This window comes from Narcine bancroftii, chromosome 7 (assembly GCF_036971445.1).
Source record: "Narcine bancroftii isolate sNarBan1 chromosome 7, sNarBan1.hap1, whole genome shotgun sequence".
NCBI lineage: Eukaryota > Metazoa > Chordata > Chondrichthyes > Torpediniformes > Narcinidae > Narcine > Narcine bancroftii.
Genome location: NC_091475.1, coordinates 103,313,398 through 103,328,283, shown reverse-complemented (window position 1 = coordinate 103,328,283; position 14,886 = coordinate 103,313,398). Strand labels below are relative to the sequence as shown.

Sequence of the window (14,886 nt, the reverse complement as noted above, 5' to 3'; positions counted from 1 at the left end):
ATTTCCACAACTGGTATTCCTCCTGTTTATCAATGCCCCTTGGTCGAATGGGGGCATACTGTTCAAAACCTCCGAGGAGCATCAGCATCATCAAGAACAAAATTTTAATACCAATGATCCTTTTACGTTTTCGTGAGCAAATATGTTGGTGAATTGGTCACGTCTGATTTTAGCCATCCACATGAATGTATGAATTGATCATTTCTGGATATTTTTCAAGCCAGTTTGGTACCAATTAATTTTTAACATTTTAAATTGATATGACATTATGCAAATCAAATTCAGAGAACCTTCTATTAACAAGCATTAGTTACTTGTGATCCTAACACTGAAGGAGTTGAGTCTTTTATTATGATCAACTGAATATTGATTGGTACTTGTCACTCTGCTAATAAGATTTATAAGTATAGGTGATGCAATTTATAAAATGTGGATACTTTTAAGCTTAATGTTGATTGCTGCCTGTTTTGAAGTTTAGGTTATACTTTAGCCTGCACAAAGTATTTCATTTTGGTTTTTTTCCTCTCTTATAGTTGGATAAATTTGCAAGTATCCGTATTCTTGGCAACAGGCGTGGTAGGCCACCTATTCCGAATCTTAAACAGCCTCAACTTTGCAGGAGTGACTGGCCTGGAGTGTCCCCAGAAAATGAAAGCTCAAAGCAGTGGCCAGAAAAGGAAGTTATTTTACTCTTTGAAAAGATGATGGTAGGTTGTTTTTTTTTTAAATTTCACGGACAGTTGAAGATGCTTTTTATTTTTTTTAGATGCAAATTATTTAAAGATTCATATTTTAACAATCATGCAGGTTTTTAAGCTCCCCTTTGACACAGTTATGATTAAACTAGACAAACATCAATTTTAATAAAATTGATAGTATTTGACAGTACTTTAATTAGGGTGGCACAATGGTGTAACAGTTAGCACAACACCTTTACAGCGCCAGTGATTGGAACTGGACTTTGGTTCGAATCCTGTGCTGTTTGTAAGGAGTTTGTGTGTTCTACCCTGGCTTTCTCCAGGCACCTCTGGTTTCCTCCCACCCTTCAAAGCGCACTGGGAGTATAGGTTAATGGGATGTAAATTGGGTGACACTGAATCGGAGGGCTGAATTTGGCTTGTTACAGTGCTGTATACTGAAATTTAAAAATGTCCAGGAATATAAATTAATATTTTGTAGCTTTGTTGATATTGGGAAATAAGGGTACAAGGTTTGCTCATTCTTGGTGATGCTTCCTTCTTGGTTAATTCAATACATTCAGCTGCAGTGAGTTTTCCAGCAACTTCTAAGTAATTGCCTTGATCAACAGTGTCTTTTGTTCCATTAATGATATCTTGTTTCAAAACCTGTCCTGTATTTTTCTTCCCCCACCTCCATCCATGACCATGAGCAGACCTTGCCATGAGGCAGAGCTTTACTTGTAGATTATCTACTCTAGTCAGCCTGCAGCTGACGTGGACTTTTTACCCCCTCCATAAATCTTCGTCCGCGAAGCCAAGCCAAAGAAAGAAAAAAGAATCTACTCTAGTCCACTGCATTTGGTGTTTTTTTTTTTTGAGGTGGTTTTCTCTACATTAGTAAGACTAAATGCAGATTTGGTAATTGCTTTGGTCAACACCAACAATTTCCCCCCCCCTTCACCACCCCCTACCCCCCAAGGTGGAATTGCTGGGAGAATGCAACTTCAGAGCCAGCTGCGGGTGTCTGCGAAGCAACATTCAGGTGCTGAAGGTGATGTTCTGCCACCTGAAAGGTCCGCAGCGGGGAGAGGTGCCATGGAGCAAACACCAGCTCTTGAGTCGGGGCAGGGGCAGCCGCCTGACGATCCCCCTCTCCGTGAGGGACTACGGGGCTGGAGCATCCGGCTCAGGACTATGAAGTCCGAAGTTCCGTGCTGGCCGGCTGTCAGGCAGCAGGGAGGGGGGCTGTCAGGCACTGGGAGTTGGGTCACCAGCTGACTGTCAGCAGCCTGCCCCCTGCTGGGCACTGAAAGCTGCTAGCTGCTTTGCCTTGCTGCTTTCAGGTGCCTAGGGGGAGCGCTCAGAAGCAGAGAACATACCACACCTAGGTGGGTTGAGTCAGTGCTCCTCAGGGATGGGAGCCGTAGTCCCACTGCTGCTTTCAGGTGCGATGGGGGATTCTCCGAGCTGGAGAACATACCTACAGGAGGAGGGTTAGGAAAGTTCTCCTCCTGGCTGGGTTCTCCACTTTCAGGTGGCCACCTGAAAGCCGCATTGGGGTAGAATAGGCGGCTTTAGAGTTGGGTATTCTGTCCACCTGAAAGTGGCTAAGCTCTTGCTCTCGCCCTCTCGTATCCCTACTTCCATCTCTTAACTACTCCACTACTTTCTTTTCCTCCTTTGATAGTTTTCTTCCCTAGCTTATGGTCTCCTCCTCCACTATCTCTCAACATTAAACACCTTCTGTACTATACCCCATCTGATAAAGGAGCTGGTTCAGATGGTATACCAGGCTGTGTGGACAGTATGCAGGTCAGTGCCTTTATGGACACTTTCAATCTGTTCCTGGTCCAGGCAGTTGTTTTCCAATATTGCCACCATTGTGCCAGTACTGAAACATTACACTGCCATGAGCCTGAATGTCTTTTGTCCCTTTGCACTCACCCCCAAGATTGCAAAGTGCTTTGTGAGACTAGTTCCATTATATTTGAAATCCTGGTTGCCCACCACCCTGGTCGCCCATGAATTTGTCTATTCACTCTTCACTCTACCCTGACCCTCTTGGAAGGCCCAACTCTTCATCAGGATGCTGTTCATAGACTTTGGCATTCAATACTGTGATTTCCTTCAAACTTCACCAGTTTGGTATCAGCTCATCCCTCTTGCAAATGGACTTTGGACTTTCTGACCAACAGGCCCCAATCTGTTAAATTAGACCACCGCTCCTCCTTGATTCTGAGCATCGGTGTGCCACAGAGTTGTGTGCTGAGCCCTTTTCTGTACTCCCTTTTCACCTGTGACTGTGTTCCTGTTTTTGGTTCTATTTCCTTTATCAAGTTTGCTGATGGTGGTTGGCCTGATCAGAGGGGATGATGAGACAGCTAACAGGAAAGAGCCTACTGGTTCGGAAGCAGAGTTTCCTTAAGTGCCTACCAGATGGAATGAGAATAAAAATTCCATAATTGGAGTGAAATGTATCCTTCAAAATTCTTTTCACCCTGCCTAGGCAGTGTTCTTGATGGATGTTCTGAATGGTGGGCAATTGTTTTCACCACCTGCTTGAGTGCTTTACAGTCTGACATAGGACAGTTGCCATACCACACTGAGATGCCAAAGGTGAGTATGCTCTCAATGGTCCAGTGGTAAAAATCCAGTGGTATTCTGAGACAAAGGTGAGGTTTACTGATGCTCCGGAGGGAATCACACTGTTTCACGCAAGGTATTTATTCAGATTTATTGTCAAGGTACATGCATGACCTCAAATATAATGCTGAGATTCCTTTCTCCTGCAGGTCCAGCAGAATTACCTCTAATTGGTTGTGCAAAAATAAACTATACAGCATAAACATGGAAACAAATGAAAGAACTGTAAACAAATAACAATGTCAACAAACTGTGTAATACAGAGAGAACAAAGAAAATGAATAAAATACACAAGAGTCCTTAAGTGAGTCTGCATTCCATTGGTGGACGGGTAGTTCCTGAATCTGGTGGTGCGAGTCTTGTGGCACCTATACATCTTTGCTGATGGGAGCAGTGAGAATAGAGCATTTGCTGGGTGATGTGGATCTTTGATTGTTGCTGCCCTCCAACAGCAGTGTTCCTTGTAGATGTACAATAGTGGGAAGGGTTTCCCTGATGTCCTGAGCTGTGTCCACCACATTTAAGAGGGCTTTACATTCAAGTGTATTGACGTTCCCATACCAGGCTGTGATGCAGTCAGTCAGTACGTTTTTCACCACGCATCTGTAGAAATTTGCCAGGGTTTCTGAAATAGAGCCACTGATGTGCTCTCTTCACGATGCCATTGGTGTGTCCAGGAAAGATCCTCCCAAGAACTAACATTTGCTCACCTTCTCCACCTCTGATATCCCTAATTATCACTGAATTGTACACCTTTGGCTTTCCTTGTAGTCAACAATCAGCTCTTTAGTTTTGGTGACATTGAGTGCAAGATTGTTGTTGGTGCATCATTCAGCCAAGTTTTCAATCTCCCTCCTGCAAGCTGACTCATCGTCTTTCTTTGTACAACCCACCACTGCAAATTTGTAGATGGTGTTACTGTCATACCGAGCCACACAGTTGTAGGTGTGAAGTGAGCAGAACAGGGATCGAAGAACACAACCCTGTAGTGCTCTGGTATTGATGGAGATGAATGCAGCAGCCACATTGTACGTAAGTATGTATATAGTGTTGAGGAAAGACACAACCATAGAACCTGCCACCTGATGCAGGTATGGGACTGATGAATTGAGAAGAAGAAACTCGGGGGAAAAGCTTAACATCCCAGCACTCATGATAGGTGCACATTTTCATATCGATTCTCGATATTTTCATATCGGTCATAAGCTCTGGCTTATGACCTGGACTGGAGCTCAGGTTTGTTCTACAGGGAAAACAGTCCCAGCTCCTTCACATGTTGTGCTTTATATCCTGCTGCTGGTCAGTGGGGCCAGCCCAGGTTTGCCCAAAATAGGGCAGATGATTAGTGGAGCCAGCTGTGACATGTGGGTTTTTTTTGAAAAAAGGCCAATTACAAGATGTATTCATTAGGATGCTCTTTATTGACAACATTTTGGCATTTAACACCATCATCCCCTCAAAACAGATCAGCACACTCTGAGAATTTGATCTTGGATTTCTACACCTACAGACCACAATCAGTGAAGATTGGTAAGAACATCTCATCCACAATCTCCATGAGCACCACAGAGCTGTGTTCTTAGACCCCTGCTCTGCTTACTTTACACCTATGACTGTGTGGTTCAGTACGACAATAATATCATCTACAAATTGCCAAAAATACCTCAATTGTAGGTTGTATAAAGAATGGCGATGAGTCAGGAGGGAGATTGAAAACTTGACTGAATGTTGCAACAACAACCTTGTCACCTTGACTTCAGGAAGGGAAAGCCAGAGGTATACAATCCAGTGATCATTGGGGGATCAGAGGGGGAGAGAATGAGCAAATTTAAGTTCTTGGATTGATTGCCTCAGAGGATCTTTCCTGAACCCAACAGACCAATGGCATGATGGAGCAAACATGCCAGCACCTCGACTTCCTCAGGAGCTTGCAGAGGTGTGGCATGACATTAGAAACTCTGGCAAATTTCTACAGATTGTGGTGGAAAGTGTGCTGATTTGCTGCATCACGGTATGGTGCCCTGCAAAAGGTAGTGGACACAGCCCAGGACATCACAGGAAAAAGCCTCCCCAGTATTGAGAACATCTACAGGGAGTACTGTCATCGGATGGCAGCTGCAGTCATCAAAGACCCACACCACCCAGTACACACTCTGTTTTCACTGCTGCCATCACGAAAGAGGTCTAGGTGCCACAAGACTCACACCACCAGCTTCAGGAACAGCTGCTACCCCTCCACCATTTGACTCCTCAACAACAAACTCAATCAGGGACTCGTTTAAGAACTCATTCTGTACTATATTGATTTTTATGCTCTGTATTGCAAAATCAGTTTGTTTACATTTCTTTATTTACATGCTCTCTCCAGTGTTTTGCACAAACAATGAGTGGTAATTCTGCCTGACCTGCAGAAAAAAATGATTTCAGGTTGTATGTGATGTCATGCATGTACTCAGACAATAAATTTGACAAATCTGAAGTGTGAAGGTGAGTGCTCAGGGTGGGTGGTCTTTACGTTGATTGACAGATGTAGTGGCTTCTTATCAGGTTTGTGCCCGGAAAGGTCACATGATTTTCCACACTGGAGTATTGTCTGATGTCCCTGAAAATAGGAGAAATAATAGCAAAGGGAGTCCCTTCAGAGATGCTGAATGTGAATTTGCATCCAGTGTTTCTACAGCCACACAGACTCTAGCTTAAACTATCAGTCACCCAAGTTCCAGCTCCAAGCCTCTAGGATGACCAGGAAGCTGTCAGCGGTCAAAGCCCTTCAGGAGGCAGCCTTGTTCTTAGCACCCTCTCAAATCCTGGTTCCCATGAGCCTATCACCAGCAGTGCAGAGTCTGTGTGCGTTCTTCGACTGCAAGATGCCTGCAGCCTGTGTGAGTGCTTCTTCCGCAAATCACCAATTGCCTGCAACCTGTGAGGGGACTTCAACTGCTGAGCCCCTCTCTGATCTGCTACTCTTAATAACTATTAAAGAATTTTTTTTTCAAATTCTCAATTATGCTTTTTTTTAAATTTGACTCTTTTTGGAATTTGAAAAATGGGAAATTTAAAACAAAACGTATGTATTGTAATTTAATAGACTGGAAATCCTCATGAATTGAAGGGAGAGCTTCTTCAATTGTTGAGTATGAGTGTAGAATTAATTTACCCACTCCACCCTTCTGGAAGAAATAAACCGCCAGGACATTGTTTCATTATGATTATCTTCAGAATTTAAAATGTGTCTTGGACGCTAACTGAATCAATCATCCAGAATGTTTGTCTTTGAATATGTGGCCCTGGAGATTCATGGTGCCAGATCAATGAATAGCAATTGATGCATTGTGTTGATTTTGGCTGTGGAAATAATTCTATTCAAGCAGTTGGTTACCAGATCAGCATCTGAATTATGAGCAAAACTAAACCAAAACCCAAGTGCTTTATCTTGTTGATACAATTTTTCTGCATAATATTGTTCGTCTTGTACCTTGATCACTATACTCAAGAACTCTTGTGAATAATGTTCAGGTTTACGATCATCTGATTGTACATACATAGCCTGATGAAACCGTGTCTCTCCAAACTATAGTGCACACACAAAAATACATAGTACGTATATATTCATTTTGATTATTTGTGATCTTCATCAATGTTGAGTGTTCTACGTATTCATTGGAGAGAAAGCAAAAGCAACTATCAAGGTTGGTACTTGTAATCACGCTTTGAATGTATAAAGTGAAATGCAATTAAGACATCAAGAAGGGAGATGTAAGGAGTTGTAGGGGGATAAAATGAAATCAGAACAGAAAATGCAGGAAATGTTCGACAGGTCAAGTCATATCTGTGGAAATTAGTGAATCAGCACTTTTAAAATTTTGGATATCCTGTTTCTGCTGTTATTTTTGAACTTGGATATATTTGAGGGTAATGGGATACTATTGAGAGTATGGAAATATGTGAGAGACCCTGAACCATGCTCTGAAAAAGGAAGTCAGAATGTACAGCAAGTTAAAGGGAGAAGAAAATGAGATGTATTGGGGAGACTGGTTCCGGTCAGCAAAAACCCCAAATGGAAATCGTCATGAAGGGATTGATTTAGAGAGAAGGATGCAAGTGACAAAGAATTAAAACAAAAAGACAAGAAGTACAGAAAAAGATGAATTGAAGGAAAGATGAACCATTTTGGGAGGTGAAAAAAATAGTAGATTGGTGTCATCGTTGACCAGAGAAATGAAGGGAAAATGATAATGGATTGCAAGAGAATGGACTTGTTGGAGGGATGAAAAAAATATTGTTGAATTGCAAGGAAATTATGAAACAGCAGTGAAGAAGATGGCAGACTGAAGGCCAAGAGCATGAAATATTCATGTAAAACCAGATGAAAGTGTATGTCTGGACCATGGTGCATATACAATGTAAAGTACACAATCACAAGAATACAAAATTAAATATAAATATTTTGCAATAATTTACTTGGTTACAGGATATTGTTTATCAATCTTGCAGTTTGCAGAAAATAGCTTTTTTCAGCCTGGCAACCCTAATTTTGATACGATTGCACTTCCTCCTTGAAGGTAGTAGGTCAAAGATGGTGTGTGATGGATGGAAAGGGTCCTCAATAATTCCTTGAACACTATTTAAGCAATGCTCTTGCTGAGTGTTGTGAATAGAGGAAAGAGAGACCCAAGTGATCTACTCGGCTGTTTTGAGATCCTTTGTATTGACTTGAATTCCAATGCTTTGTCACTGTCACACCACACCATGATGTAGCCAGGCAGAAAACTTAAATATTTTTACAGTAAAATGATGTCAAGATGGAGGCTGGGAGCCTTGTCCTCCTGAACTTCCTAAGGAAGTTTTGGCACTGATAAGCCTTCCTGATGAATTAAATGTGGTTCATGATACACGTGGCAAGGAACTTTGTACTCTCCACTCTCTCCACAACCAGCCTTTACAGAGCAGATTGGCAGTTCAGTGTTATGATGATGCTTCAGCACACGAGTTTTGATCTGATTAGTAAAAATTCAGTGACTTAAATGTCTCAGGCTGTTGTCTGAAACTCTGGTTGAAATGTTATTTACAGTAGAACATAAAACCAGCTGCTCTGAATTTTGGTGGATCTGGATTTGTAATTTTGTAGTCAATAAGGTGTTGTTCATATCAATACCTAGTTATAAAATTAATGTTTTGTTTTTTGATGTTGCCCAGCACGATACATTTCCCAATGAACTCAATGAGTTGACAGCACATAGTGAGTTGAAAGGGAACATGCTAAACCGAGGGTATATTCAAATGTTTGTGTAGTAGGTTATTGGAGTTTTACTGTCAATCTTCATTTTGTTTTTTAAAATACTTAAGACATTTTGTTATTTGCCCTTTTGATTTTCTTGTATTATTTAAAGCGATGAATTGCATTTCTTGGCGAGTATCAACAAATTCTGAAGTTAGTTTGACACATTAAAGATCTGATGCTTGACCTTCCACTTGAGGTTTGACTAATGGTCTGGATATAAATTTGATTGTCTTGTGAGGCATTGTTTCCTTACAAATCTTGCCTATCACTAATGAAAACATTTGGCATCTGTTTGGAAAATAATAATTTAAATGCAATATTTGAAGGTAAAGTAGTGCACTTTAGCCAGTAAGGTTAATTTTTGTTTCATTGCACAAATCATCCAATTGCAAACCAATGTTAAATAACTGGAAATTATTTTAGGAGTTTATGCAGAATCATTTGATGTTCATTAGTTTCTCAGTATTGTACATTAAAAATGCATTCAAAAATTTCCACTGTGTCTTTTTACATTCTTGTGCCTAATGTAGGGACTTTTTTTTATTTGGAAAGTTTCAGATTCAAGGACAGTTTCTTTCCTGCTGGTTTCAGAATTGACCTTTCATTTGTAAAAGATACTGATCCTGCACAATTTAAAAGTACTTTTCCCTATTTTCCTGAATTTTGACCTGGTAATACCATACCCTACACTTCTATTTTATTTTTGTACTTGCTTTTTATTACTTGCTTTATGGGCTGACATTACCTTGACAGCATGCAAAACAGTTTTTCACTGTGTCTTGGTGCATGTGACAATAAACAATTCAATTCAAATATTGATTTTGACTTTGAGTAAGTTGACTATAATTAAGTGCAGTTGTAGTGGCTTCAACTGCTGGAGAGGTTGTGCTCAAAGCGGAGACGCACACTACGGGAGTGAATTCAACACTGGTTTATTGCGTTGGCAGCTCTGCTTAAAGGGCTGAGAAGCCTCTCTCTGTCGTTGTTATACCACTTGACTGGTGGCATTATGATCTGCTTCCGGGAACTGGCCATTTAGCGCTACCAGGAGAGCGGCGAATCAATGAGCCCCTCTCATCCCTAGGTGTGGCTGTTCCCCTAGCTCCACCTGATTGGCTGCTGCTGGTCAGCCATCAGAGTGGGGCACTGCAGCTGCATGCTGCTGAGTCATGTGCTGACTTTCAAGCCGGCTGTGTAGGTCACAGGCTCCCGGTGTTGGGTCACTGCTTTCGGCGTGGTGCATTCGGAAGCCCGCTGCACTACCACCCCGCCCCCCCCCCCACCACAATTGGAGCTTGTCGAGGCCTTGTGCTTGGGAAGCCTGCCTCTTCGCTAGGCGGGTGGGTCATGGATCGGGTGGTCAGAGTCAAAGAATGCAGGCTTGAGCCAGTCCAGGGTGAAAGTCTGTTTCTCCCCCCAATATCCAAAAGACATGTTGACCCATTGTGTTGAAAAACTTTGTATGGGCCTTCATAAGGTCTATGTCGTGGTGGTCTGTGTCTAACAAAAACGTATTTGCAAGTCTCAAGATCTTTAGGTTTGAATGTCGTTCATGAGCTGGTGCTGCTTTGGCTGTTTTGGGGTGAATGTGCCCAGGTGGTTCACAGGCGGGACAAGGCAGCCTCAGGGAAAGCATCCCCAGTGTTTTTGGTGGCCAGGAATTCCCCCGGAATCACTAATAGTGCATTGTACACCTTTTTGGTTGGAGAAACCGCTAGGTCCTCTTTAGGGGTGGCTCAGATCCCCAGGAGTACCCACGGGAGCTCATCCACCCAGTTAGGGCCATTGAGTCTGGCCATGAGAGCTGCTTTAAGGTGTCGATGGAATTGCTCCACCAAGCTATTGGCCTGAGGATGGTAAGCTATGGTATGGTGGAGCTGAGTACTCAGGGGTGTTAGCGAGATTAGACCGGAGGTCAATTGGGTGCCCCTGTCTGAGGTTGTCTGCTTTGGAACCTTGAACCTAGCCATCCAGTTTTGCAGCAGGGCCCTGGCACACATTTCTGTAGAGTTCTCTGGTAAAGGGATGGCTTCTGGCCATCTGGTTGACCTGTCTACTTGGATCAGGTGGAGCGTTGTAGTGGTTGAAATGACTATTTGAGGGGGAGGTGGTGAAATTTAGTATGGGTATGGAGTTTCAAGGTCTGGCACTATGTGCAATTCCTGACCAACTGGCTGACCTCTTTGCGGAGGCTGTGCCAGACGAATTGACTAGCAACCATTTTGATGATTGTTTTGATGGTGATGTATGCCAGGTTGTGTATGGCCTTAAAAATACACCTCATCCAGATAGTGGGAATGATAGGATGAGGTTTACCTATAGACATGTTGCACAGGACGATATGCCCCCCAGGGCCATGCTACACATCCTTCAACTGGAGGCCGGTAATCGCAGTGTGATATGCATCAATGTCCTTTACTGCTGCCTGTGCTTCAGCCAAAACCTTCGAGTCAATGCTAGATGTTGAGGTGTGTACCACCTGTAATGTGGGATGTGACAAGGCATTGGCTACCATATTGGATTTACCCATAATATGATGGATGTCAGAAGAAAATTCTGAAATGTATGAAATGTGCTTCTGTTGCCTGGCTGATCACTGATCAGAAACCTCAGTGAAAAAAAAAGTGAGGGGCTTGTGGCCTCTATATAAAAAATAAAATAAATTTGGAACTTCCTGCCCTATCTAAAATGTTTGATTGCCAGGTACAATGCCAGTAGTTCTCTATCAAAAGCACTATATTTCAGTTCAGGGTCCTGCAAATTTTAACTGAAAAATGCAAAGGGTTGCCAGTGTCCACTCAACCACTGTTCCAAGACTCTCCCTACTTCTGTGAAAGCAGTGGGGGCATCAGCTTTGGGGTGTATCAGAAGTGTGGTTTTACCAGTGAATCTTTGTTGCTTGGAAAGCATCGGATGCTTCTTGGTTCCATGAAATCGTTGTCTTTGTACTAGTCATCAGGGAGAATAAAGGTTTCATGGTGTGAGCCACCCCGGCAGGAATCTGCGGTTAAAAATTCATGCCGGCGAACTCTTGTAGTCCCCTTACTGTTGTAGGCTTGGGGAATGCCTGAATGGCCTCTTCCTTGTCGGGTAGTGGTTTAGTCCCATGGGGAGTCGATCCTGTGACCTAAAAAGTCAATTGAGTCTTTGCTGAAATGGAATTTTGCTGGATTAATTGTCAGGCCATACTCAGAGCAGGTCAGCTTTGGCAGCTAAGTTTCTGGGGTCCACAAAGTCTTCTTCAGCTATGAGTAGCCTGATGTCCTCAGGTAACCTCTCCAGGAAAATTTGCTCAAATGGAGCACAAGCGGTATGGCCATTATTAAAGGCAAGCATGCTGTTCATGAGTGTGGATGGGGCCCTTTCTCCCAAACCATCCATGTGTTGCAGACGGGCAGCTAGCTCGTACCATGAAAGCTCAAAAGCTTGGGTTAATCACTCCTTGATGGCCTGAGACTTGTTCCAGTCGTTTCTGGAGGAAGTTGGTAATGAGAGCTGCCATGTCCTGCTCAAGGGAGTTGACCACATGGTAGAAGTAGGTGTTGTCATCTGTGACGTTCCATGCAGTGAACTTGTGCCTCGGCTTGCTTAAACGACACCTGTGGCTGTGATGTCCAGAAGCTGGGCAGCTTCAACGAGACCATATTGATTGCAAGCTGGTCGTTCATTCTTCATGTCTAAGATGTCGGTTGGACCAGTCAGGGGTCACCACTGTAGTGGCTGCTACTGCTGGAGAGGTTATGCTCAAAGAAGAGACACACACTAAGAGAGTGAATTCAACATTGGTTTATTGTGCTGGCAGCTCTGCTTTTAAAGGGCTCAGAAGCCTATCTCTGACATCATCATTCCACCCAACTGGTGGCATTGCGATCTGCTTCCTGAGATTGGTCGTTTAGTGTTACTCAGGTGTGGCCAATCAGTAAGCTCCTCTCATCCCTGGGTGTGGCTGTTTCTTTAGCTCCATTCAATTGGCTGTTGCTGGCCAACCCGTCAAAGTTGGGCGGTGCAGCCGCGTGCTGCTGAGTCGAGTGCTGACTTCGAAGTGTGTAGTCTGTCTTGGCCGGCTGTGTAGGCTGTGGAATCCCAGTGTCAGGTCGCAGCTTCTGGTATGTTCGGCAGCCTGCTACACAGTCCTTGTTATTAGTTTCCTTGAAATGATTGATGGACATATCCTGTAGTATTTGTTATTTAATGCTAAAATATTTGTATTGAGTATTATTTAAAAATTAGAAATTCGACTCTCATTGTTACAAATTGTCGTCCAGTTGAAGGTACATTAAACAAATGATTAAGGTGTGACAAGCTTGCATTTCTTAACCAAAAACATTGAAATAGCTTACTTGGTTTTTGCTGTTGGTGGAATCTTCATGTGTGCATAATGGCAGCTGCATTTACCTACTGCTTTTTTATCTGGCTGTGACTTGCATAGAACATTTGAGAAAAGAATAATTGAAGGACAAATATGTTTTGTTTTCACTCAACTCTGTCTGAATGCGTGCAGAGGGTCTGTGCAGCCCAGCTAACAAAGTCCCCAAAGACATCTCACCACAACAGTCCACTATCCCAGCAGGATTCAAGGGAGCCGTTATCATCCTGATGCCCAAGAGAGTGACAGTGACTGGACTATCGCTCTGTGGCATTGAACCCTACATTCATGAAGTGCTGTGAATGATGGTAATGGAACACATCAAATCATGCCTTCTAGTGACATTAGACACATTTTGGTTTGATTACCATGTAAACCGATCCTTGACCCTCCACTCTGATCTGAGCTTCAGCTCATCGTTCAACACAATCCTACCTCAGATGTTGCTGGATAAACTGTGCTTGCTGGGACTGAATAGCCCTCTCTGCAACTGGATTCTGGACTTTGACTGAAAGATCACAGTCAATACAAATTGGTAGCAAGACCTCGAGGCCCTTCACGCTGAGCACTGACGCACTTCAGGGCTCCCTGTTCAGCCCGCTACTGTTCATGTTGTTGTCTCATGACTGCACTGCCAGGTTTGGTTCTAACAGAACCAAGTTTGTGTATCATAAAACTAGAGTTGGCCTCATCGACAGCAGTGATGAGTCGTATGATAGAGATGGAGTTGGGTGAAAATAACAACCAGTCTCAACGTGTACAAGAAAAAGGATATAATTGTTGATTTCAGGAGAATGAAGGTTGGCAATTCTCCATTACACATCAGTGGTTCTGTTGTGGAGAACACAAAGTTTCTAGGTGTGCAAATAAAGGTCAAAATATCCTAGACCCACAAGACCTCATTAGTCAGAAAGGTGCAGTAATGCCTAAACTTCCAAAGGAAGTTGAGGTGGACAAGGCTCCTGGCTCCCATCTTCATAACTTTTTATAGGGGCATAATGGAAAATGTCCTGTCTGGCTGCATCTTTGTATTGAATGTTATCTGTCAAGCATCGAATGGGAAATCCATACAGATGATCATCAAATTGGCTGAGAAGATGACTGGGGTCTCCCTTTCCTGTATTAACACCATTTACTGGGAGAACTGCTTAAATGAAACTCAAAGAATTACTGAATACTTTTTCCATCCAACGAACTATCTGACCCATTGCCATCAAGAAGGAAGTATAGGAATATGAAAATCAGGATTGCCAGGCAGGGAAATAATTAACTTCTTTGCACAAGTTGAGATTGATTTGCAGCATTATGTTTATTCATATTTATTTTGATTTGTGTCTGTATATGATGCACTTAATATGTGTGCACTGTGGTTAAAAGATGCACTATTTTGTCAGGTTGTTGATGTACAGTCAGATGCTAATAAACTTTAACTTGAAATCTCTTCCATTTCTGGGAAAAGTTGCAGAGAAATTTGTGTCTTTTTAAAAATTTGGTCAGTAAGCTTTGGGTTTAAAAGTGATATTTATTGACTGATTAAAAAAGGAATGTACAACATTTTATTAACTCAACTAAAATTAATGCTTCTCTTCACAGGAAGATATGAACTTGAATGAAGAACGAAAGGCGCCTCTACGTGAAAAGGATTTTGAAATCAAAAGAGAAATGGTTGTCCAATACATTAGTGCAAGTTCCAATGCAGTGAGTGAACTTCTATTTTTAGCTGTTTAACATGAATTACAGCACATCAAATGATTATTTGTTCTAAAATTGGCTTAAGTTGGTATTCCTTCTGTATTGCTCTTTGTACATGACATTCATCTTTTGGCTGTATTTCATTTCACAGTTTGGTTTCTTTAGATGCTGAGGTTTAAATAATCAAATTGTCCTGCGGATGGATAAATGTTTCAACAAAATTC

General features: G+C 42.5%; 1 protein-coding gene across 5 annotated transcripts in view; it reads left to right on the top strand.

Moving 5' to 3' along the window:
• LOC138739144 (protein diaphanous homolog 3-like) overlaps window positions 1-14,886 on the top strand; it is a 481,652-nt gene that overhangs the window by 46,210 nt on the left and 420,556 nt on the right. For all 5 annotated transcript variants that reach the window (XM_069890655.1, XM_069890654.1, XM_069890657.1 and 2 more), the window contains 2 exons: window positions 534-707; window positions 14,564-14,668. In XM_069890655.1, coding sequence (XP_069746756.1) covers window positions 534-707; window positions 14,564-14,668 — 279 coding nt within the window. The remainder of the gene's footprint in view (window positions 1-533; window positions 708-14,563; window positions 14,669-14,886) is intronic.